The sequence below is a fragment of the Gymnodraco acuticeps genome, unplaced genomic scaffold (assembly GCF_902827175.1).
Source record: "Gymnodraco acuticeps unplaced genomic scaffold, fGymAcu1.1, whole genome shotgun sequence".
NCBI classification, from domain to species: domain Eukaryota; kingdom Metazoa; phylum Chordata; class Actinopteri; order Perciformes; family Bathydraconidae; genus Gymnodraco; species Gymnodraco acuticeps.
Window position 1 is genome coordinate 57,793 of NW_022990739.1, and position 26,208 is coordinate 84,000.

Below are 26,208 nucleotides of genomic sequence, written 5' to 3' on the forward strand. Positions count from 1 at the left end.
GTATTTATAATTGATATATTTATAATTCCATAATTTGCCTGAGTACAAAGATATTTTAATAAGTTCACATTTCTTTCTAAATTGCTGAATATTTTACAAGACTAACAGAAAGCAGAGAAAGTAGATGTGTGACGGACAGTGTTTGAGCTTCCACAGACTCTCACTGTGCTCCATGACTCAGTGAAGATGCTGTCAGCACTGATGAGCTGTGAGGGAGATGAAGGAGGTTGTTCTGATGCATTATCATAGATACTTTTATATATTACATCTATAAAAGTATCTACATCAGTTTTGACATCGACCTCTGAACCCTCTCCAGGTCTGAACAGATGACGAAACTTTGAACTACCTCAAGCAGGACCATTGTTCTCTGAACTTACATTGTGTGTTATTTATTCAGACTCTGATCTTTGTGAACTCTGTGATCTTGAGTTGAATCCGTTTCTGTGGGTTTGTATCTGTCTGGCTGCACATCACGAGTTAGTGTAGAAGGAGCAGAGCTTCAGATGTGAAGTCACCACTTTGTATTGAAGGTGAAGCACGTTGTCTTTAATATTAATCAGAGCTATGTTCTCTTTCTGTAACTTACTGTTTTTAACCTGTCGGGAGTGTCCACTTTATAAACTTCTCCATTCTCTACTTCTCCAGCTATAATCAGATTATTAGAACTTTAATTATTTCAATAAGGAACATTGTTTTCTAAACTTGCATCATGTGTTCTTTATTCAGACTGATAGGCTGCAGGTTGTCAGAGATCAGCTGTGCTGCTCTGATCTCAGCTCTGAAGTCCAACCCTTCCCATCTGAGAGATCTGGACCTGAGTTACAGCGATCTGCAGGATTCAGGAGTGAAGCTGCTGAGTGATCTTCTGGAGAGTCCAGACTGCAGACTGGAGACTCTCAGGTCAGTTCTCCATCTTTAACTTCTGTGCTGAGATTAATATGTGAGAGTTGTGTTGACTCTGAGCTGCAGACATCAGGCTGATATGATCCTGATCCTCACTGAGCATCTTAATGCTGAAGTCTATTTTCTTCTTCTGTGGTTTAGTTCATTGACAGAGTAATATTCAGCTTTAAATGTAAATATTACAATAAGAATTATACTCTGCATATTTCACGCTGAACCTCCGTCAAGTTTTATTTTACTGCATTATATAAAAGACAAATTAGTAAAATTAAGAAGTATTTCCAATCAAACATAAAACTATATTCAGTATTTGCTTCTTCCAACATTTTTATGAAACTAAAAGATGCTTATACTGACTGTTTTTTTTGTATAAATGACATTATAAACACATGAATACAATAATTAAATATTTCTATTCAAACTATCAAACACTAACAAATATTTTCAGTTGTTGCTGTTTCTAACATTTGCATTAAGCTACAAGATGCTCAAACTGACTGAATAGTTTAAACTGAAGATGCTGTGATCTCTGTCTCCACTATTCCTAAAATAAATATTCTCTATTTATTTTGATCACATTTCTTTAAAATTCTTCCTGACATCTTTGTGATCTTTGTGAACTCTGTGATCTTGGGTTGAATCAGTTTCTGTGGGTTTGTATCTGTCTGGCTGCACATCACGAGTTAGTGTAGAAGGAGCAGAGCTTCAGATGTGAAGTCACCACTTTGTATTGAAGGTGAAGCACGTTGTCTTTCATATTAATCAGAGCTATGTTCTCTTTCTGTAACTTACTGTTTTTAACCTGTCGGGAGTGTCCACTTTATAAACGTCTACATTCTCTACTTCTCCAGCTATAATCAGATTATTAGAACTTTCATTATTTCAATAAGGAACATTGTTTTCTAAACTTGCATCATGTGTTCTTTATTCAGACTGAGGAGCTGCAGTTTGTCAGAGATCAGCTGTGCTGCTCTGATCTCAGCTCTGAAGTCCAACCCTTCCCATCTGAGAGAGCTGGACCTGAGTTACAACGAGCTGCAGGATTCAGGAGTGAAGCTGCTGAGTGATCTTCTGGAGAGTCCAGACTGCAGACTGGAGACTCTAGAGTCAGTTCTCCATCTTTTACTTCTGTGCTGAGATTAATGTGAGAGTTGTGTTGACTCTGAGCTGCAGACATCAGGCTGATATGATCCTGATCCTCACTGAGCATCTTAATGCTGAAGTCTATTTTCTTCTTCTGTGGTTTAGTTCATTGACAGAGTAATATTCAGCTTTAAATGTAAATATTACAATAAGAATTATACTCTGCATATTTCACTCTGAACCTCCGTCAAGTTTTATTTTACTGCATTATATAAAAGACAAATTAGTCAAATTAATAAGTATTTCCAATCAAACATAAAACTATATTCAGTATTTGCTTCTTCCAACATTTTTATGAAACTAAAAGATGCTTATACTGACTGTTTTTTTTTTATAAATGACATTATAAACACATGAATACAATAGTTAAATATTTCTATTAAAACTATCAAACACAAATATTTTCAGTTGTTGCTGTTTCTAACATTTGCATTAAGCTACAAGATGCTCAAACTGACTGAATAGTTTAAACTGAAGATGCTGTGATCTATGTCTCCACTATTCCTAAAATAAATATTCTCTATTTATTTTGATCACATTTCTTTAAAATTCTTCCTGACATCTTTGTGATCTTTGTGAACTCTGTGATCTTGAGTTGAATCAGTTTCTGTGGGTTTGTATCTGTCTGGCTGCACATCACGAGTTAGTGTAGAAGGAGCAGAGCTTCAGATGTGAAGTCACCACTTTGTATTGAAGGTGAAGCACGTTGTCTTTAATATTAATCAGAGCTATGTTCTCTTTCTGTAACTTACTGTTTTTAACCTGTCGGGAGTGTCCACTTTATAAACTTCTACATTCTCTACTTCTCCAGCTATAATCAGATTATTAGAACTTTAATTATTTCAATAAGGAACATTGTTTTCTAAACTTGCATCATGTGTTCTTTATTCAGACTGTGGTTCTGCAGTTTGTCAGAGATCAGCTGTGCTGCTCTGATCTCAGCTCTGAAGTCCAACCCTTCCCATCTGAGAGATCTGGACCTGAGTGGCAACGATCTGCAGGATTCAGGAGGGAAGCTGCTGAGTGATCTTCTGGAGAGTCCAGACTGCAGACTGGAGACTCTCAAGTCAGTTCTCCATCTTTTACTTCTGTGCTGAGATTAATGTGAGAGTTGTGTTGACTCTGAGCTGCAGACATCAGGCTGATATGATCCTGATCCTCACTGAGCATCTTAATGCTGAAGTCTATTTTCTTCTTCTGTGGTTTAGTTCATTGACAGAGAAATATTCAGCTTTAAATGTAAATATTACAATAAGAATTATACTCTGCATATTTCACTCTGAACCTCCGTCAAGTTTTATTTTACTGCATTATATAAAAGACAAATTAGTAAAATTAGTATTTCCAATCAAACATAAAAATATATTCAGTATTTGCTTCTTCCAACATTTTTATGAAACTAAAAGATGCTTATACTGACTGTTTTTTTTTAGAAATGACATTATAAAGACATGAATACAATAATTAAATATTTCTATTAAAACTATCAAACACTAACAAATATTTTCAGTTGTTGCTGTTTCTAACATTTGCATTAAGCTACAAGATGCTCAAACTGACTGAATAGTTTAAACTGAAGATGCTGTGATCTATGTCTCCACTATTCTTAAAATAAATATTCTCTATTTATTTTGATCACATTTCTTTAAAATTCTTCCTGACATCTTTGTGATCTTTGTGAACTCTGTGATCTTGAGTTGAATCAGTTTCTGTGGGTTTGTATCTGTCTGGCTGCACATCACGAGTTAGTGTAGAAGGAGCAGAGCTTCAGATGTGAAGTCACCACTTTGTATTGAAGGTGAAGCACGTTGTCTTTCATATTAATCAGAGCTATGTTCTCTTTCTGTAACTTACTGTTTTTAACCTGTCGGGAGTGTCCACTTTATAAACTTCTACATTCTCTACTTCTCCAGCTATAATCAGATTATTAGAACTTTCATTATTTCAATAAGGAACATTGTTTTCTAAACTTGCATCATGTGTTCTTTATTCAGACTGATAGGCTGCTGGTTGTCAGAGATCAGCTGTGCTGCTCTGATCTCAGCTCTGAAGTCCAACCCTTCCCATCTGAGAGATCTGAACCTGAGTTACAACGAGCTACAGGATTCAGGAGGGAAGCTGCTGAGTGATCTTCTGGAGAGTCCAGACTGCAGACTGGAGACTCTCATGTCAGTTCTCCATCTTTTACTTCTGTGCTGAGATGAATATGTGAGAGTTGTGTTGACTCTGAGCTGCAGACATCAGGCTGATATGATCCTGATCCTCACTGAGCATCTTAATGCTGAAGTCTATTTTCTTCTTCTGTGGTTTAGTTCATTGACAGAGTAATATTCAGCTTTAAATGTAAATATTACAATAAGAATTATACTCTGCATATTTCACGCTGAACCTCCGTCAAGTTTTATTTTACTACATTATATAAAAGACAAATTAGTAAAATTAGTATTTCCAATCAAACATAAAACTATATTCAGTATTTGCTTCTTCCAACATTTTTATGAAACTAAAAGATGCTTATACTGACTGTTTTTTTTGTATAAATGACATTATAAACACATGAATACAATAATTAAATATTTCTATTAAAACTATCAAACACAAATATTTTCAGTTGTTGCTGTTTCTAACATTTGCATTAAGCTACAAGATGCTCAATCTGACTGAATAGTTTAAACTGAAGATGCTGTGATCTATGTCTCCACTATTCCTAAAATAAATATTCTCTATTTATTTTGATCACATTTCTTTAAAATTCTTCCTGACATCTTTGTGATCTTTGTGAACTCTGTGATCTTGGGTTGAATCAGTTTCTGTGGGTTTGTATCTGTCTGGCTGCACATCACGAGTTAGTGTAGAAGGAGCAGAGCTTCAGATGTGAAGTCACCACTTTGTATTGAAGGTGAAGCACGTTGTCTTTCATATTAATCAGAGCTATGTTCTCTTTCTGGAACTTACTGTTTTTAACCTGTCGGGAGTGTCCACTTTATAAACTTCTACATTCTCTACTTCTCCAGCTATAATCAGATTATTAGAACTTTCATTATTTCAATAAGGAACATTGTTTTCTAAACTTGCATCATGTGTTCTTTATTCAGACTGAGAGGCTGCAGTTTGTCAGAGATCAGCTGGGCTGCTCTGGCCTCAGCTCTGAAGTCCAACCCTTCCCATCTGAGAGATCTGAACCTGAGAGGCAGCAAGCTGCAGGATTCAGTCGTGAAGCTGCTGAGAGATCTTCAGGAGAGTCCAGACTGCAGACTGGAGGCTCTCGGGTCAGTAAGGGTCGACTCTCTGCTGGTTCAGCAGGATTGTATTAAACACAGGGAGGTGGATGTGTTCCTCTCACTGGGGAATCTCTCCAGTTCCACCTTCCAGGCGTAGCCTAGCTTAGCACAACAAATCAGTGATGTTACCATTTATCTGCAGTTCCTCCTTTTGTTCATCTCGCGGTTCTTTACTTTCATTATTATCAAGCAAGATAATACAAGCTGACAATGCAAAGCCACATTTCACTCAGCTGCAACTCATTAACAGACACATTGGATGTTACAGTTACAAAGGTAGTCTGTTTGTTTTTCCTTTGATGTTTTTTAGTTCCTGGACTAATGCCTAGTTAATTCTCTGATGCAGCTGAGAGCTGTGGACAGTCAGTCGTAGTGTTTGCAGAGAAGATATGATGTGATGTAAAGCATTGGATCACTCAGGACTGTGAAGCTGACTAACTCAAAGAACAAACACTTCTTTTAACTTGATCTGTAACTGTTGGATTGTGTTCATCTCTGCAGGATCAATTACTAGACAATGAAAGCCAAGATACAGAAGAAATGTGAGTATTGAACCCATATCCACCAAATATATCCAAACTCTCGTACATGCAATCAAATCATAGGTAATATATGTATCACTTGATGAAATCTGTGCCTCCCATTTATGGCTAACATGGAGTGGCTAACAGGGCTAACCTGCTACAACGGCCCAAAACACTTACATTAGGAGAAAGGCGCTGAAGCTTCAAATACAATGCAATATAAAAACACAAATGTTCCAAAACACATGCAAATGAAGAAACATCTTGACCAACTTGACAACACATGCACGGCATTTAGAAAATATTTACTAACTTGAGGAAACATGCGCAGCGTTTACTAAAAGCCCTACATTAACGAAACGCTGCAAGAAGCTTAAAACAAAACTGAAACGCGGACACTAAAAAGTGTGGATATTATAAAGATATAGAACAGTATAATGACAGTTTGTCAACATTATAAAGTTGGCAAGTTGTCTCTGTTGCTGGCAGAGTCTGTTTCATATTGTTAAGTGTTTTCACTATATCTGAAAGGACAAGGTCAGCTAGCTAGCTTACAGCAGATCTGCAGTAATACCTGAAGGAATCATGCGATCACATTGTTAAAATAAACAGATAAAACAGTTTAACAGATTTAAAGGTTTTGCTCAAGAACTGCGTTTAGGTCTGATACAAACAAAGGATGCGTAGAGTATCCCTTGAAAAGGGAAATGAAATATAGTGATTGAATCGAATCTGTGTAAATACCAACAGACCAATCAACTTTCTCTTTCAACATCAACTTTAATGTCAATGTTTCTGTGTGTTTGTACAGACAGAGAGATCGAAATAACGTTTCCAACAATCCCGAATACAAAATACAAATATGTATAAATATGTATATCCTCTATATATACAATCAACACATTTACACCTATGCACACATTAAGATAAAACACAACAATCAATATATACAAAATAACAGTTACTTCAATATCTTCATTCTTTAAGCTGCAAAATAACAGCAGCCTTATATGTTGTACTTCTTATTCACACACTGATGGCAGCGAGCGACCACAGGAACAAATCCTAAAACCCTGAAATGACACTTCCTGTTCCTTCGTCTTAAAGTCAAATTTGTATTTGGTTTGACGTCTGAAATAATGTGATTAACAAAATGTTAAAAAATGTTAACGTTAGACACACTTATATCCAATAAATACCACACTTCTGAATGTTGAGGTTTATATGTGTCTGAAGCGGAAAAAAACATATAGAAATAAAACAGATAATGAACTTAAAATAACACTGCAGCTGAGGCACCAGTTATTGAATCTTACGAACTGATACAAGTTCAGACAAGAATCTCCGTTTGTGCATTTATTTATTTTCATGGTCCAATATCATTAACAAAAGTACAATGAACAGCTTTCCTATCGATTCCTTTCCTTCAGCCCTTTTTTGTGGCTTTCCTTGTGGCTTGTATCACCCTGGTAAAAAACTAGGGTTGAAGTCGAATTATCAAAAAATCTGCTCCTATCCACTATTCCTATCCACTATTCCTATCCACTATTCCTCGACCTCTGTGTGGAACGTCACGGGGTTAAGGGATAGTGGATAGGAGGATTCAAAAGGATTTAGGAAAAGAGACTGCGGTGCTTTGAGAATCCGACTGCACTTTCACTATCAACGTATTTATGATGCGCCAGCGGACGTCATAAATGTACGTCTGCTGCTGTGGGGAAACTACAGTTTTGTATCCAGCGGACTACATGGATGTATAATAAGAACGAGGGACTACTGTAAACGCATCTAGAGACTCTGCACCGTGCTCTGATGGTGTTGTTTTATGCTTTGTGAACGTGGACAACAGAGAAACATATTCTTCATGACCAAGGTTGGAATTGTACGGAAGAGGATTAGGGCCACATAAAAAATTTTTTTGTGAGGATTTGAAAAAAATATTATTATTTTTTGTTCTGAGAAAAAAGTCAGAATTCTGACTTTAATCTCAGAATTCTGACTTTAATCTCAGAATTCTGACTTTTTTCTCAGAACAAAAAAAAAAAAAATTATTTGGGAGAAAAAAGTCAGAAATACCGGTAACTGTCGAACCAGCTTCACTGCGATTTACACATTGCAGTAGGCAACAATGGAGGACGTGAGTGAATTTCTGCGCGCCAGAGGGGTCCAAGAGGAAACCATATTGCAAATGGAAGAACAAAAGGTGAGTTATAAATATATAAGTGTGTTTTGGGCGTTCGTAAAAACAACGAAAAGGCGTTAGAATATGAAATGCAGACATTGATGAGCTAGCAGCAAGTGCATTAGCTTATATGCTATGGCTCCCCCCATCTAATTCAGTAAATAATGGTTTAGTTCGTTGACACGCAAGTTTGTGCTTGTTGGAACAGTGGCGACTAACCAAGAGCAACAGCCTGGTGGTTTTCATGTTTCTGTAGAGAAGATTTCATTAAGTGTGTTTAACAAGGCAGCTAGCAGCTAGCTGAGAGCCTGACAGCTACCGCTCACCAGCCTGGCGGGGAAAAACCATGGGAAATACATATCGCCCAAACTTCTTTTTGTTTGCCATCATTACTTCAAATTATTTTTGCCTGTAACAGTTTAGAGATCAGTGGTCAAAGTACAACGCAAGGAGGCAGTTGCTAATTATATTCCCAAAATTCGCCCAGTAAAACCCCTCTCGGTACTGTAGCATTGTTACCACAGGGGTTTGGGCCATTGTCCTTGTATCCCACAATCACAGAATTATCAGCATATGAATATGAATCCTGCTGTACTGTCTGAAGGAGATTAAAACAGCAGGACAGTGTTGGTAATTGTATCTAGTATCGCTGCGTATCATGTCAGTCTCTAACGTTAACGTTACTGAAAGCTGCCGTTGGTGGGCCGCTGGCTCTGGCATAGGTGGGCCGTGGACTTTCACAGCGCCGGTACCGCATCCGCCGCCGCAAACACCCGCCGTTGCGAGGCTCTGGTGGCTCCGGCAGGTCAGGTGCAGCGGTGCTGTGAAAGTCCACCGCCGTTGCGAGTCTCCGGCTGTAATAATCCACTTTAAAAACACTTTTAAGGGTTATACTTATGTGAAGGTTATAAACTTTAGGGTAACCAGGGAAACTAGTAGTTTCTGTTTTTTTCTAATAAAGTGACAACAGTACCATCATGGCAAAAACTGGCTTTTTAAGGGTTAATATTCTGAAAATTAATGAATGTTTTGTATTATGAACAGGACTGATTTGGTCTGCGAAATGGCAAAATAGTATATATCTATATATAACGATGTACAAGGGTTGACAATAGTTATACAATGTGCACAAACTTCATTGTGTTTTCTTTTCTTTCTTCTTTGCAGATTGACAGCGACGTCATTGGTCTTATGGATGATGCCACTCTTCAAAAATACATCCCCTCCTACGGAGACCGAATAGCCATCTTTAATCATTGTAGAAGTAAAAGGCCCACATCAAAGCGAAAAAAAGGCCTTTATGAAAGACTGAGGGAAAAAATGACAGTGAGATCGGAAAGTTCTCAAGGAAACGCATCAGGTACAGAAACAAGAAAAACACAGACAAAGAAGCTGAAAGCCACAAGAAATATTGAAATAGGCTGGATTCACAATGACACTAACACAACCAAACAAGTAAGGGCAAAACAAGGAGGTGGCACTAGAAAAATTAAACTATCAACTAATGCTGGTTTGAATGAAATCCTTGAAACAGGAAAGACACTATTTTTTCCTGATGGAATATCACCTAAAGGACCTGAATCAGAGTTCGACTTTGAGGTGTGGGATTTTAAACAAAACTGCCTTACAGCTGAAACATGCCCTTCAATTAGCACAATGTACGAAACTGTGCAAATGACAATGTTGCGATTTTACATTGCCACAAAGCGAAAACCTTCTGCAAACGCTGACAGCGACACAGTTGAAGAGACTTCTGAGTTTAATCTTGTCTCGGGTGAAAATGACGACTACACAGATGTCATTATTGTTTTGGACGACATACAGCGATCACTAAACATTTCTAGTGATCCTGAAATCACCTTTGGTCCTCATTTCGGCATCGAGGAAGATGAAGAAGACACACTCATATTTGAGAATGTTCCTGTCCCCGCCAGTCCACTTGAGGCAGAGAAACAACTAACAATCACTGTACATCATGCAAACACCCTAGCTGACATGATTACTGCCTTTTCTGATGCAGAGATTTTAAACAAATCATTGAATGTGAGGCGCATTCTCCCAGATAACAAGGAAGAAGCAGGCAGTGGTTCTGGGGTACTGAGGGATGTTCTCAGCTGCTTCTGGCAAGAATTCTATGAGAGATGCACACTTGGGACAACAGTTAAAGTGCCCTACATTCGCCATGATTCTCCTGCTGAAACATGGAAGGCAATTGGAAGAATCCTTTTGAAAGGTTACCAAGATTGTGAATATTTCCCAAACAAACTTTCACTGCCTTTCCTTGAACAGGTGCTGTTTGATAATGTGTACAGTGACCTCAAAGCATATTTTATGCAATTTGTGAGCAGCCAAGAACGTGAAGTTTTGATGCAAGCGCTGACTGATTTCACTGCAGTTGACACTGATGACCTTTTGGAGATTCTCGACAGCTATGGCTGTAGAAGGAAAGTCAGCGCAGAGAATCTTCCTAAAATAATTGAAGAAATTGCCCACAAAGAGATGGTCCAAAAACCAATGTTCGTTATTGACTGCTGGAGGGAGATTAACCATCAACATCTCAACCTCAGTCCAGAGGCACTGACTAAGTTGTTGTCTGACCTGCAACCCACCACAAAAAAAGTCTGCAAACTACTGAAATTTGATGTTGATTTGACTACAAACCAAAAAGAGGTAGCAAATCATCTGAAAAGATTCATCAGAGAGCTAGATGAGAGTAAACTTCAGAAGTTTCTACGGTTCTGCACAGGATCTGATCTCATTGTGACAGACAGCATCTACGTGGGATTTGAGAAAATGACAGAGTTCACAAGAAGACCGATTGCACACACATGTGGGAATATTCTGCACATAGCTGACAGCTATGAGAACTTCCCAGATTTCCGTTCAGAATTCAATGCAGTTCTTGAGAGCAATGTGTGGGTTATGGACATTGTTTAGACTCCAACAACAATAACCAAACCAATCCAAACTGTTAAGAGTTTTTCATGTTCGAAGTAGTTGTGCAGAATTGCAAGTAATGGTGTGCTATACTGTATATTTGGGAAGCACTTCACCAGGACCTTTAATAGTTATAGAGAAGTCCAGCTGGCCAGAAGGGAGCCCATCTTTCACTACACAAACTTGGTGGTGTGTTCACAAACTACAACAAACTTGCATATTGACTATTATTCTCCAGTTGCAGAACACAAACCTGACTTGACAGAAATGTAATTTGTTCATGTAATTCAAGACCTTTTAATACTGCTAAGATGTTTAAAGATTCAAACAAGAACAGTGGCATGCTTCATTGTTCTTATATGGAAACAGACAGTTGTAAAATACAATGTACTGTTTGCTCCCTCTTACTTTTTGTGTAAATTGTAAAATGATATGCCACTTACCCAGGTGAATAACTTGTGTAAAAGCATGAATGTGTAACTAACCCCTTATCTGACCATTGACTGGAATATAAAGTTGCAAAGCAAGTGCCTTGTTCAAAGCATACTTGTTTATTTAGAACATATTTTATACTAGTGTAAAAAGTAATTAAGACATGTGCCAGTGCAATAACAATTATTAAAGTATCCAAAAATAAAAGATAGGTTTTGTTGCACACAACAATGCCTGCAAAACAGATGTTGAGACTTAATACAATTTACCTTCAGAATGTCTTTCAGTATCAAAGCAATACTTGCAATCTTAGTAAAAAGCAAACAATTGTAATCATAACTTCTCATAACTAAGATAACTGGTAGAAGACTAGTTCAGTCTGTTTATATGTACATCTGAGAGGTGTGTGTGTGTGTGTGTGTGTGTGTGTGTGTGTGTGTGTGTGTGTGTGTGTGTGTGTGTGTGTGTGTGTGTGTGTGTGTGTGTGTGTGTGTGTGTGTGTGTGTGTGTGTGTGTGTGTGTATCTACTTGTTTAGAAGAACCAACCAGTCCACCACTTGAAACTTTAACAAGACATTTGGAATCAAGGCAATGTGACACCTGAGGAAACATTTGATCATACAACATTTTAAGCATTATTTTTAAGATATTTGTTCCGTTTCTATATTTCACATCTTGTTTATTTAGAACATATTTTATACTAGTGTAAAAAGTAATTAAGACATAATCTTAAAATAATGCTTAAAATGTTGTATGATCAAATGTTTCCTCAGGTGTCACATTGCCTTGATTCCAAATGTCTTGTTAAAGTTTCAAGTGGTGGACTGGTTGGTTCTTCTAAACAAGTAGATACACATACACACTTTCCCTATACACACACACACACACACACACACACACACACACACACACACACACACACACACACACACACACACCTCTCAGATGTGCATATAAACAGACTGAACTAGTCTTCTACCAGTTATCTCAGTTATGAGAAGTTATGATTACAATTGTTTGCTTTTTACTAAGATTGCAAGTATTGCTTTGATACTGAAAGACATTCTGAAGGTAAATTGTATTAAGTCTCAACATCTGTTTTGCAGGCATTGTTGTGTGCAACAAAACCTATCTTTTATTTTTGGATACTTTAATAATTGTTATTGCACTGGCACATTACAGGCAGATATTTGTTCCGTTTCTATATTTCACATCTTGTGGATCAACCAATAATTTAAAAAAAAAAGCAAAGCAAAAGGGCTGTAATTTTCCGGTCATCCTTGTGCGGAATTCTCATGTTTTGTTAAATGTTACTTTTAACATTGAAATGTAAGTTAAGGTTACATTGTGAATCAAATGTATTTTCTTACACCACATTTGTATGCAGGCCTTCAATTGAATGTTGATAAAGTTTCCTATTCTTATGGGTATAAAGTGATTGAATAAATAAGCTTTACAATAGTTGTTCCAAGACTTCTCTAAAATATCTTATAGTAATTCATATTTGACACTAATGTGAGAATTTAATTAGTCATGTGGCATTAAAAACAATGATAAAATAATTGAAAATTCATTAAGAACACTACCATTCTGTTTATCTATGCTTTGAGTTCTTGATGCCTTTTTTACAAATGTGTATTTAATTGTCTAGAAATGGTATCCTTTATTGTCTTAATAAAGTTAATTGTTTATTTTTGCCAACACTAGGTTGTAATGTTATGGTGATACAGGTAAAAGACTGATGTATATCAATACTGAGAACATATGATGAATACTGCACTGACATACTCATTGTATCAGCATTGGATCAAATGTGCTCCTATTAGTATGAACTCACAACCAAGCTTCCCAAAGTCTGTTCACCTCAAGTTATTACGGCTAAATTGTTTCATTGAGTTCCGAGAATACATAAATGTAACCACATTTTGAAATTTGAAATAAGTAATTGAAATAAATAAAATGTGTTACTGCATAAAGACAATCTGATCCATTTAATGAATGTGTTATGCAAAAAGGTGTGAACGATGTATCTATTGCTTAAATCATTCAATTTGTGCTTACACTTTTGCAAGAATGTGATCAGACATTTTTAGTAAAAACAATGGAGTTATACTGAAAAATTAACATGTTCATTATTGTATGCATGTGGCAATCAATAAGTCATTCTAAAGTGATGTTTGTATTCACCAATAAATGGCACTAGCAGGTTTGTTATGTCAGTGAATGGCGTTGTTATCCTTTCTTAAAGGAGGAAGTTTGTCCAGTGTAAGCAAGGCCTTCTCAGTTGCAGCAAACTACATGGCAATATTAATGACTGGTCCCTTACTGTTTTTAGAGCGCACATGAAATAATCTGGCAACTGAGTGAAAATTAGCAATCAGTTGTTACCATTGTGTAACACATGGTACATTATTTGTGTATACAATGTAGAAACATGTAACAAAGATTTGGCCCATACATACAGTAGGCTACCATTAAAAAAAAAAACTGTTGAAAAGCTGTAAAGAAAAATGAAAATAGTGTTGAGAGACAAACATTTAAGGAATACATGAAATACCATTGACTATGATTTTTATTGATACATTTTTGACTAAATAATTACTTATTTTTTAAGGTCAGTTTTGTCCTGAACAGTATTTTGTGTTTTGCATAATGACATGTACGCTACATGTACCATTAATCAAATACTTGTCGTCGTATTTCATCTCGTAACAGGATGTATAGATCAGCTGCAGCAAATGGATCTGCTGGATCATCCCATCCGTTTTCCGCCATGAGTAGACAACACAGTTCAAAAACAGTTTCATCGCACGGAAACTGGCCTTTGGGAGTACACTCTAACATACACAAATTGACCTCCTCCATGGCAATAGGTTTGAGTCTATCCTCAGCACTGTGCAACTCTGGGAATGAGTACATAATCACTGGCCGACCAGATGCTGTGTCATCAGTTGATCTTGGTCTGATTTTGTGGGAATTCCAGGTGTTGACCACTTCATCAAGTTCATCCTGCATAGAAAAAAAGCACAGTAAATGTAGACGACATGTCTTAAGAAGCTTTCGGACATAACTTCTACCTGTCTAGATGGAGGCTGAGGTTGCTGCAATGTCCACGAACATAGTGAACAATAATATTATTATTACTCATACTACTTTTATTAATGACTAATCTCAGAAATAAATAAAATATTTTACCTGAACAAGATTAAGGTAACAGAATTGGATAAGACTTTTGTCCAAAAAGTCTCCTGTGAAGTGGCCATCTTCCTGGAGAGTTTGGAACAGGTTCATCCAGAACTGCGCACTCTGTTTGCGGAGTATACCCCACCATCCTTCAATGCGCTGGTTTGCTGTGCTTCTTCCATAAAGGAAACTTCTCTCCCCAGCAAAACTGTCTGGGTGGTTCCTTCGCAAAAACATCTGCATTTCTTCAACAGAAACATTTTCCGTGCCCCTGTCTGCACGAATCCTCTCTGGACATCCACCTATACCTGAAACTGTTTTGATAAAGTAACTTGCAACTACTTTAGGATCACTGTTTGTGATATAGGCTTCCATCCATAACACATAGCGGCTAAAACCATCTATACAGCCGTTGATGGCAATGCCATAGGGCTTTAGTTTATCATAACCATCCATGTGCCAAAGTGCATTTGGCCCTCTGCATCTGTACTGACGTCTTCTCAAGCGGTGGGCTCGTCTTAATTCCACACCTTGTGGATCAACCAGTTTGATGATGCGTCTTATGCTATCTTGTGACACAACAAGGCCCTGTTGAATTGCACGGAGATGAAGCCAACGGTATCCCTGCATCTGTCCATTAGTCATGATCTCATGCTGTACAAAAGCTAGCACTTCCTCCAAGTCAGACTGGTTCTTCCTCCTGAACAGGTTAAGTCTTTTACAAATTCTCTTTAATGTTCGGACACTAATTACAATGTGATTAGTGTGTGCCAAAATAGCAAGTATTTCTTTGTTACTTAGGGAAAGTCTGAAGTATAGTTTAATTAAGTCATCCAAATCTGGCTCTGCAGGCATTGTTGTGAGCAGCGCAGCAAACTGATGTAATGCAGAATATAAAGAGGACAATTTGGTATTCGTAGGAGGGGTTGTAATATGCCAGTTGAATTGTACATCAGACAATAACGTTGCTTTTAATCTGCAAAAAAGAAAAGAAAATATATTGTTTAAATATTGTAAGGTTAAGACTCTTCTTCCTATTTTACACAGTATATGCTCAGTAAAAGTGTCCATTACGGAGTACGGATCTTATTTATCAGGAACACTTTATATGCAGGAACACAAATCCTACCTTTAATTTAAAGCCAGAAAGTGTTAAACATTCTTACTGTTAACCTCACTAACTTGTTTCATAAAATGCGTATATATAGGCATATATATATATATATATATATATATATATATATATTGTAAAAAAATACGCATTTTATGAAACAAGTCTAGAATGGAGTAAGACAGTTGTGGTTGTGGGCCACAACCACAACTGTCTTACTCCATTCTAGACGAGATGATGTTTGAGATGTTGATCATTTTGATGGTTAATAGCCTTCTGATTGTCAGCTAGCTGCCTTGTTAAACACACTTAATGAAATCTTCTCTACAGAAACATGAAAACCACCAGGCTGTTGCTCTTGGTTAGTCGCCACTGTTCCAACAAGCACAAACTTGCGTGTCAACGAACTAAACCATTATTTACTGAATTAGATGGGGGGAGCCATAGCATATAAGCTAATGCACTTGCTGCTAGCTCATCAATGTCTGCATTTCATATTCTAACGCCTTTTCGTTGTTTTTACGAACGCCCAAAACACACTTATATATTTATAACTCACCTTTTGTTCTTCCATTTGCAATATGGTTTCCTCTTGGACCCCTCTGGCGCGCAGAAATTCACTCACGTCCTCCATTGTTGCCTACTGCAATGTGTAAATCGCAGTGAAGCTGGTTCGACAGTTACCGGTATTTCTGACTTTTTTCTCCCAAATATATATATATTTTTTTTTTCTGAGAAAAAAGTCAGAATTCTGAGATTAAAGTCAGAATTCTGAGTTTTTTCTCCCAAAAAAAATAATGTTTTTTTGTTCTGAGAAAAAAGTCAGAATTCTGAGATTAAAGTCAGAATTCTGACTTTTTTCTCAGAACAAAAAATAATAATATTTTTTTCAAATCCTCACAAAAAAATTTTTTATGTGGCCCTAATCCTCTTCCGTAGAATTGAAATAGAAAAGTGAAGTGAAACTTATGCTCCTCCCCCTCTGGTCCGCACGTATGAATCCACGTGAATCCCAATACCTATGATGAATGTATGAACAGATATTAGTGTTAGTCCTTAACATCTACCACTGTGTGTACCACCATTAAAACATGTTTAAAGTTTAAGAAAACCCCACACAGCTCAGTAAACACTATGAAATGTTGACTTTATTTGATCATTTCAGTAAAAAAGTAGCGTTCATATTTCTCCTTTTGATTATCATAGTGTTGGACGTTCAAAACAAAGCCCTTTGGCAAGTAAAATGCTTGATAAGCACCGTAACTTTCATGATATAATTTCTCCGTCACAATGTTGAGTCAAGGTAAATGTTACGGCCGCTAGGGCAGCATGTTCTCCTTTCCTTTCGTAAAGGAAGGTCCAGTGTTTCCTAAGCTAAAGGAGGTTATAAAGGACATTTCAAACCTCCTTTCCTATCATCTAGAGAATTCCAACAGCTCTTATCATGGCGGTCACTGAGGTTCTTCCGGGTCATTTCACTCCGTTAGGAAGGTTCCTAAACTAAACGGACAATTGGACCGCAGCCCATGAGCCTACTAGTGCTCTACTCCCTCCACCACCTGTCTCCAATATATACAATTACACCCAGTGCTCAAACATGCCTTCAAAATGCCTTTAACTCACTGCAATAACGCCACTAAATAATAATGCCTTCAATATACACAAAAACAGCAAGAAAATAAATGTTTAACTATTAAATAATATAAAGCTCAAAGAGTGTCTTTAAACAGGCGGTTCTAACGAGTGGCTAAATTCATAATAACGTCATCACACTGATCACGGAGAAACTCATCTCCTCATTGGCTGTGATGTTAAACCATGTGACTGTGATGTAGTTCCTTTATAGCAGGGGTGGCCAACCCGCGGCTCTCGAGCCGCATGCGGCTCTTTGCCTAGTTTCATGCGGCTCTTCAGTTCATATCGAATTTTATATGTGTGAGTTTGGGGGAGAGACACTGACTCCTGACTAGTGTTGCACGGTGTACCAATACTTGAAAGGTACCGCAATACCCTGCCGTTAAAAACGGTACGATTCCTCCGTTTCATTAGTATCGGTACTTTAAGAATGACGGAGAAAAGTACTCCGGTGAGAAAGCGCTGTTTAATAAGAGCCGTGTGCGTTCAGCGCTCTGCTTCCACTCCCTGCACTGCAGCCGTGCCTGCAGCCCCTCCCTTCTCAAGCACGCTCTAAGTGCCTCCCCTCTCTCGTGCATGCGCTAGCTGCCAGAGCATGTGAGAAAACGAGAAGCATGGCTGCAAGTGGGAGTGCAGCTGCCGCTGCGCCTCGGCCTGTCTGTAAGACATGTATTAATTTTATTTAATACGAATTCTTGTAATTTATTTTATTTATTGTTCTCATTGTTTAAAAGTTTGTGTTATGGTTCTGGTGTGAAATAAAGCACAATAATTACATTTAAGACTGTTTCCCTTTTTTTAAGAAAAGTATCGAAAAAGAATCGGAATCGCAATTCTTGACTTGGTATCGAAACCAAAATGTTGGTACCGTGACAACACTACTCCTCAGAGTTAAACCTGATATTTAGTAGGTCTGTTAAGTATCGAATGCTGATAATTCTGACGTAATTTGGCCGGTCAAAGTTGTTTGGGCTCGGATAAAATCGCTCCGTTACTTTGGTCCCGTGTTGCTTTCGTCCCGGCTCTCCCTACGTGTGTATGCGTGGTGTCAGGTGTCAGTATGAGAGGATGCCAGCGCGTCTAATTTGGATGTGGCCCAAGAGCCAATCACAATAATACCTGCGATGCAGTGAACCAATCACCTTTGAGGGGGGGAAAACCTATCGTTGATTAAACATTATCCAGTGTTTCCCCTACCATTGTCTTGGAGGGGCGCTGCACCCCGCCAACGGAGCCCCGCGCACCCCCTGAAATTCAAGGTGTTTAAAAAATATATATAATTTTTTTTTTTTTAAATATATTATATAGCACCAAATTGCAAATAATCTATAACTACTGTCACTTTTCACATTGAACATGAGCTCTTTTATTAAATAAACTAAACGCTTTCATTTCAAGTTGTGAGTTTAGTGTTTTTGACCCCAAGAAACACTGATGCATTAATCAATAACAATAATCCACAGCTCCTCTCTCTGCTCCAGAGGATTTAAAAAATATACATCCCAATGCCCAAGCCCGCCTTAACCTGCCATCAGGCCCTGGGGCTTTTTTTTTTTTTTTGGTTTTGTAGGCCCCCTATTTAAACAACAAATCAAAGTCCTTTATAGCCTCGGCAGGCTCTGTGATCGCACTTCTCCACTCTGCCACGCGCGTCTGGTCCTCTCCTCCAGATGAGTGACGTATCGGGCCTCCCTCATGTATCTGTCCGGTTGCCGTTGGCTCCCCTCCACGTAGCAAGTCCTCGTCGTCCTCTCCATCTCCTCCATCATCCCTCCTGTCTGTTTTTCCTCTCCCGCTACTCCATCGCTATCAGAAGCAGACGGCCTACTTGGCTCCGAGGCCCCGCGGCCGGCACCGCTGCCGCTCGGTACAGAACTCATCTGTCCTTCCTCCTCATCCTGGCCTACAGGTTTAAAACAACCTGTAAGTTTCGGTATTTTTTGTAATAGCTGCTTGTCTCAAAACTACTTTTCCCTCAACAATTTCCTTTTCCGAGTGCCACTCTCAAACTTTTTCTTCTCAAACTTTTTCTCCTAAACAACCTTCATCTGTCACTCAATCACTCGCAATTTCAATAAATCACATGTGAAACATATTCTCATTCTGATTGGCTGTTAGGTGGTGCCCACTGACTGTTTCGGAGTCATCATTTTTGAGAAAAATCTCTGGAATCCATCGATCTGATTGATTAGCGGAGCAAATTATCAAAATACTACGGAGGGAAGATATTTTCGTTTGGATTACTGGTCTGGGGGAAGCTCACAAGTGTGTGTGTGTGTGTGTTTTTGCGTTTGTGTGTATTGTGTTTGTTTCCCGGGGAAAACACTCACGAGAAACACCGGCTGTTGTCATGCCTGCTGTTAGTATTATGCCGAAGCTTCAAAGTTGTATTTATCATCTGAATTTGCCGAAACAAGTTTAATATTCTGAAAGCCAAGACTTTGTTTATTTGAAACCAGATGAAAACAAACTGTCACGGACCCTGCCGTGTTATCTAAGATAACTATACGCCTTACATTCATAATTTCAGCGGAGGGAGGGGAACAGCAGAACAGCAGAGTGGCGAGGGAGAGCTGTCTTCTTCCCTTTACAAGCTTCAAAAATGTATTTATCGTGTGATTTTGGAAATAAAAGTTTAATATTCTGAAAGCCAAGACTTTGTTTATTTAAAAAAAAATTAAAAACATCCGGAAAAAAAAAAAAATTGGCTCATGATAGGCCCCTGATCTCCGTAGGCCCCTGGGCTTCAGCCCAGGTCAGCCCGTGCATTAAGGCGGCCCTGCCAATGCCACAAAAATGCATCAGTGACGTGGTTGAAATCTTGTCTCCAGAAAACAAAAAACTGAAACAAGCGGTATCAGTGTGTTTGATGTGGCTCTTTGCAGTAACATAGACAAAATGTGGCTCTTAACATCTGACTGGTTGGCCAACCCTGCTTTATAGCCTAATGCTAGCTTTTCACTTGTGTGAAAGAACAGGTATTGGATGAACACAACTCACAAATAATGTTTAAATACCATAGGGTAATCATTTTTTGACATTTGAATAAGGAAATGTTACATATTATATATTTTAAATAAATATATAAATATCTCTCTGAACATCACATTGAACTTTTGTTAACTTTTTTAAGAGATCTCTGTTTTCAGTGATCGTTGGTTCTATAACAAGAGTATTCTCCCTGTTTATCTTCCAGGTCCATGAGGGAATATCGTCTTCTTAACAAATGGCAGTGCGTTCAGCCCCGTAATCCTGCATGAGGTTCAATTTCTGTCCCTCAACTCTTTGGAAACAGTCAGAAGAACGGCTACGGAGAACACGAAGAACAGTTTTCAATTATGACATTTTTGCGTTAATCACCCCGACTCAATTAATCTCACGTGACTATTTTTCACTCATGTTCCCGGTAATAACACGTTTTCTTCATAAACCTAGTCTAAATAAACTGCAGTGAGTAACATTTCCATGGAGTAGGAAGATATTCAATACCAAGAAGCACATGATTGCGTTTTTCAGTTTTTTTAATCTTTAATACTTTTGTATGCATGCTTGAGGTAACATTAAGCTGTCTGTGGCTCTTTTCTGCTGTAACAATGTACATTTCCCCTCTGTGGGACTAATAAAGGTATTCTGATTCTGATCTGAATGTTATTATTGTTATTATCACATGTTTTTAATGTATCTAGTTTTAGATTAATTTATTTTGTTGTGCTTTTATACCACATGTTGCTGGTTGTGTTTGCTGACACCTGACTATATGGACGGAGACAACATGAAGCTTTCTCTCCTGAGGGGACTGACAACAACAAATACTACAACACCCAGGCCGAGATAATACATTTACAATTGTGAATAATGTTTGATATCCTGATGGCAAACCCGTCTTACCTTAATGTTCGTTACTTGGGACGGTTGAAACACACAGGCTCTTCCTCTCTCTGCAGCCTGCTCTCTTTTGTCCTTCAGTGATCCATTGTTGCTGCTATTTGAAGGTTGTTTGAGGATACTCTCAGAAGAGCACCTTCAACATACCACTACAGATATACTACAATATACTATTCACCAAAAACTAACCTTATAATCTGTAATTTGTTTATACCAACAATTATTATATTATTTGTTCCCTTATCCGTATTTAATAATCTCATTTTGTTGTTGTTTTTATATATATATATGTCATGTTCCATCCTCCATGGAGAGCACCTCATAGTAAGCACATCATTCACTTACATTTTACCAGTAGACTCTCTCCATTCATCACCTAAATATACACTATATTAACCTATATTCCACCATAAGGCAATCTATTTTAACCCTTTGATGGCCTTCTCCCTGAGTTTCAGTCTGCTTACGAGACCAACTTGCCCACTTCCACCTGGATGATTGCGTTTTTAAGCTGGACCTCCAGCAGCAGGGCGTCAGCCGGACCTCCCTCGCTGGTCTTGTTGACGTTTGGGGAGAATATCCGCAGCATCCCCATGTAGCTGCCCACCACCACCGTGTCCATTAAGGCAGTGGTTCCCAACCTTTTTTGTCTCGTGTACCCCTTGAGCTGGTCGCCATTCTATAAGTACCCCCTCACTCATCCGTTATAATTCGTCAAACATTTTTTGTGTATTAAACCCTTTGTTATCGTGTTTAACCCAACTGCTCCTAAATGAAAGTCACTTGTCCAGTTAAGCCCAGGGTTTGAGTTATCTGGGAGCCAATTTTGAGCTTTGAGCTCCCACGGACGCAGTGAAATCATACATCTGTGGGGGTCGCTAATACATTACCAACAACCATTATTTTAATCCCAAATAATTAGGGATGTAACGATACCAAAAACTCACGGTACGATAATATCGCGATTAAAAAGTCCACGGTACGATATTTATCGCGATATTGAAAAATAAAGGAAAAAAATGTGAATATAATAATTTTTTTTTTACTTTAATTTGTTTTTCTTTATTAAATAATACATCTGATTTGTACAGCATTTTAGTAGGATAGTAGTATTTTAAAGTGTCAACAATATAATAATCAGACCCTGCAATAGAATAAATCAAGTTTCACTTTAGTTTTTCAAGTAACTTAACTCTAACTCACTCACTCAGCATCATCAAGGTTATCTTTTAGGAATATGAGCATGTCCACATTTCCCGGTAGAAGCTGGGATGTTTGGGCGTTTACCATATCCCCTGCTGTGGAAAAAACTCTCTCGCTTGGTACTGATGTTGCTGGGACAGAGAGATATGCTTTGGCCATGGGTGACAGCAGTGGGTCAAACTGTGCATTGTCTCTCCACCACTTCAAAAACAATACAGTTTTTGCCAAGAAGGTGAGGCTTATTGACAGGGCGAGGTATAAATATACTGTTGGTACTTGTCAATGTCTCTAGGTATTAGGGATGCCAGCGATTATTCGATTTTTCGAATATTCGTTACAGTCTCCATAATCGAAAATAAAAAAATGTAATTCGATTTTTTTTTAAATATATATTTTTATTATTATTTATGTTTTTCTTTTTTTTCCTGGCTTAGTTTCAAACAAAATATACACTAATGCTAATAATAGTAATAGTATTAATAATTGTAAATGGCCATTGGTCACACCACCAGTTTGTTTTACTGTAAACTTGGAGGAAGCCAGCAGCGCAGCTATACACCGACCCCGCCCCCGTCACACGTGCGATTAATTTATTGCCGATATACAGAACAGTGAGAGCAACACAACTAAAGATGAACAAAGCGGTACGTTCAAAGAAGAGTTCCTCGTGGAACTACTTCGAACTGACAAGTGCAAATTGTGACGGAGCGGGTCACAGAGTGACTGACTCCGTCACTGACAGTCGACACACACACACACACACCAAACATTTCCTGCTCTCTTCCCACTTCTGACACCATATATGACGGGGCTCTATTTGTCCGTTCACAAACACTGGCCTAGTCGGTTGGGTTACGCTCCAAAAAACGTTATTCTTAACAGCAACACAAAATATACGAACCAGCATACCTTAAACAAACAAAATAAAAGACAAAAACAGGCCGTCCATCACTCATTCAGAGTAAACGTGTTCTGGCTGTTGCCTTCTCTGCAACAAATCCCCGAACACGTCCCAGCTGTTGCCTTCACTGCAACATTCTTCAGAGTGACACAGTCCGAAAAAAACCCGTCCCTTATGAGCCCATAGCCCCTCCCACAGGCTTACCGTCAACAGGTGACACAATTAGCTCAAAACCACATTTCAACATAAAAATCCGACCCAAACATAAAACAGATTAACCCCCTCTTAACATAATCATTCCCCATAATTAAACAAAAGTAAAATAAATAAGAAATTGCATGGTTCATTTGGGAAGAGAGCAGGAAATGTTTGGTGTGTGTGTGGTGTGTGTGTGTGTGTGTCGGCTGTCAGTGACGGAGTCAGTCACTCTGTGACCCGCTCCGTCACATTATCCTCTCCCTCCCCAAGGTTGGCGATGTGCGGCAACCTGGAAAGACAAACAGCCACCTCCACGCTTTGGCAATGCGTCCCAAACCGCAACAAACAGTTCGCATGTCCTCACCGCACTGGCACTGTGGAATCTCCGCACCGCACAGTGCCTCCACCTAGGCGCCGGCCGACCAGGCCGGCCATCGGAGTCCGACCGAAGATACGGATCACCAACCGAAAGAGAAGTCCGTAGGTCCCGAAGCTCCGCCAACAGGAACCCCTCTCGCCCTGGTCCACTGGCCGACACCGAGGCCGCAGGAGCCGCTGGGCCCACCCAGGACCCGTCCTCATCCTCGTCTCCCATGCCCGCTCCGACCCGGCAGCCGCGCTCTCCTCCTGCTGCTGACGCCGGGATCGTAGTCCCGTTCGCCGCTCCGCAAAGGCCGCCCAGCTTCCTCCGACTAGCCATCCCACTTCTGACACCATATGTGACGGGGTTCAATTCGTCCCTTCGATACATGGCTTAGTCGGTTGTTTAAGCTCCAAACAAACTTTATTTATATCAGCAACAACAACAAAATAGCGAACCAGCACAAGTTAGACAACAAAATAAAATCCACAAACAGGCCGTCCATCACTCATTAGAGTAAACATGCTCTGGGTTGCCTTCTCTGCAACCAACTCCCAAACATGTCCCAACTGTTGCCTTCATTGCAACATTCTTTCGAGTGACACAGTCCGAAAAACTCCAAGGAACCAACACCGTCCCTTTTGACCCCATGGGGTCGCTACAAAAAAACGTTGTTCTCTCCCGCGGGGAGGGGGGCGGCGAATAATCGATTAATATTCGCCAGGGCTGTCCGATTTTCGAATTTGATCATGGTCAGTTTCTGGCATCCCTACTAGGTGTGTACATGTAGCCCTGTAAATACGATGTCCTTTTGTGTTATCTGTTGTTTTATGTTCATGTTGTAACCTACTTGCTGCCATGTTGGACAGGTCTCCCTTGAAAAAGAGATCGATGATCTCAATGGGACCATCTGGTTGAATAATGGTTTAAAAAAAAAAAAAATCGCGGTAGATTTTGTCAGTCTCACGACGGTATTAAGACTTTTATTTACCGCGATATCGCCATATTCGATATATCGTTACATCCCTACAAATAATGCAATTTGTCAATGTAATGAGTATTATTACTACGTTAACGAGGTAAATAGGCTAAAAGAAACACATGTGTTCCAAAAGAACTACGCATTCCCTTAAATGACAATATGCCTGCACTTCACCTCCAAGGTGCGCAATACATTATTGCGCAATCTATGCCTGTGAGCGTGCTGCGCGAGCCGAGATGATGTGTTATGTGGTGTGCGTAGTTGAACCAGTGGCGTAGCCAGGAATTATTGTGTGGGTGGGCCTGGAGAAATGTAGGTGGGCCAAGGGGAGACATATTAAGCGTGGGGTCTGAGCTGAAACTTCATTAATGATTTTAATGATTTTTTTAATGCACTAATAGAACATAAGCATACATTAGCAGTGAAAACAAAAACATAGGCACGGCGGCCTCAGAATGTGTGTAAAACTGACATCCACATAGGGATGGGTATCGTTAAGGCTTTAACGGTACTACTACTTTTATTGATGGCGCTTATGCTTATGCTCCAGGTTCAGTACCAACCACATCATAAAGTACGCGGACGATACAACAGTGGTGGGACTCATCAGGGACAACAACGAACATGCCTACAGGGAGGAGGTGAAACATCTGACAGACTGGTGTAACACCAACAACCTGATCCTGAATGTCGATAAAACAAAAGAGATCATTGTCGACTTCAGGAACAAAAAGCACTGTCACCCACCACTCCACATCAACGGCACAGCAGTGAAGACTACAGACAGCACCAAGTTCCTGGGGGTGCATATCACAAGCAGTCTGACCTGGTCCACTCACACTACATCACTATTTAAGAAGGCACAGCAGCGCCTACACTTCCTGCACAGCTCCCTCCTCCCATCCTCACCACGTTCTACAGAGGAACCATAGAGAGCGTGCTGACCATGGGCATCTCCATCCATAGCCGCGGGAAGTAGGGGTGCTGGGGGTGCTGCAGCACCCCCTGTTGGCAAGTGGTGTACATTTGAAAAACTGAGTGACCACCTAAATAAAAATGATTAAACTACATAAAATAGTTATGATTTTACTTAAAATAAAATTAGCTGTATACAGTAGCATATAATAGTCATAGTATATATTTGTATATATCAGGTGGTTAGAATTTATTTTCCAAATAAGTAAAATCCGAGTCATCTAGGTCGTAGGTCTTGGGAGAGTGACGTAATTGACGCGACACACACACTGCAGAGTGACAACTTTCTAGAATGGCGCAAAAAAGGATTTTGGATTTGTATCTCCAACAAACAACCCAATAAAAAGAGTGGACCACCAGCTACTCCTC

The 26,208-nt window shown here is 39.1% G+C and overlaps 3 protein-coding genes across 13 annotated transcripts in view; 2 read left to right on the plus strand and 1 right to left on the minus strand.

The window, feature by feature from the left end:
* LOC117556548 (NACHT, LRR and PYD domains-containing protein 12-like) overlaps positions 1-20,974 on the plus strand; it is a 56,003-nt gene extending 35,029 nt beyond the window's left edge. For 8 of the 11 annotated variants that reach the window (XM_034231905.1, XM_034231909.1, XM_034231908.1 and 5 more), the window contains 2 exons: positions 730-903; positions 1,839-2,576. In XM_034231905.1, the coding sequence (XP_034087796.1) occupies positions 730-903; positions 1,839-2,043 (379 nt within the window). In that variant the 3' untranslated portion in view covers positions 2,044-2,576. Of the gene's footprint in view, positions 1-729; positions 904-1,838; positions 2,577-2,941; positions 3,116-4,043; positions 4,218-5,144; positions 5,541-5,831; positions 5,873-20,530 lie in introns of those variants that run through there. The other 3 variants (XM_034231916.1, XM_034231911.1, XM_034231910.1) reach the window with 3 other exon arrangements.
* LOC117556550 lies at positions 7,894-11,285 on the plus strand. The gene is made up of 2 exons (XM_034231917.1): positions 7,894-8,057; positions 9,204-11,285. Exons 1-2 carry the CDS (start codon positions 7,983-7,985, stop codon positions 10,971-10,973), a joined length of 1,845 nt encoding a protein of 614 aa, XP_034087808.1. The 5' UTR covers positions 7,894-7,982; the 3' UTR covers positions 10,974-11,285.
* Positions 13,960-15,514, minus strand: LOC117556551. The gene is made up of 2 exons (XM_034231918.1): positions 14,601-15,514; positions 13,960-14,414 (listed from the first exon to the last, which is right to left on the minus strand). Exons 1-2 carry the CDS (start codon positions 15,441-15,443, stop codon positions 14,082-14,084), a joined length of 1,176 nt encoding a protein of 391 aa, XP_034087809.1. The 5' UTR covers positions 15,444-15,514; the 3' UTR covers positions 13,960-14,081.
* Positions 20,975-26,208: the final 5,234 nt, after the last annotated feature.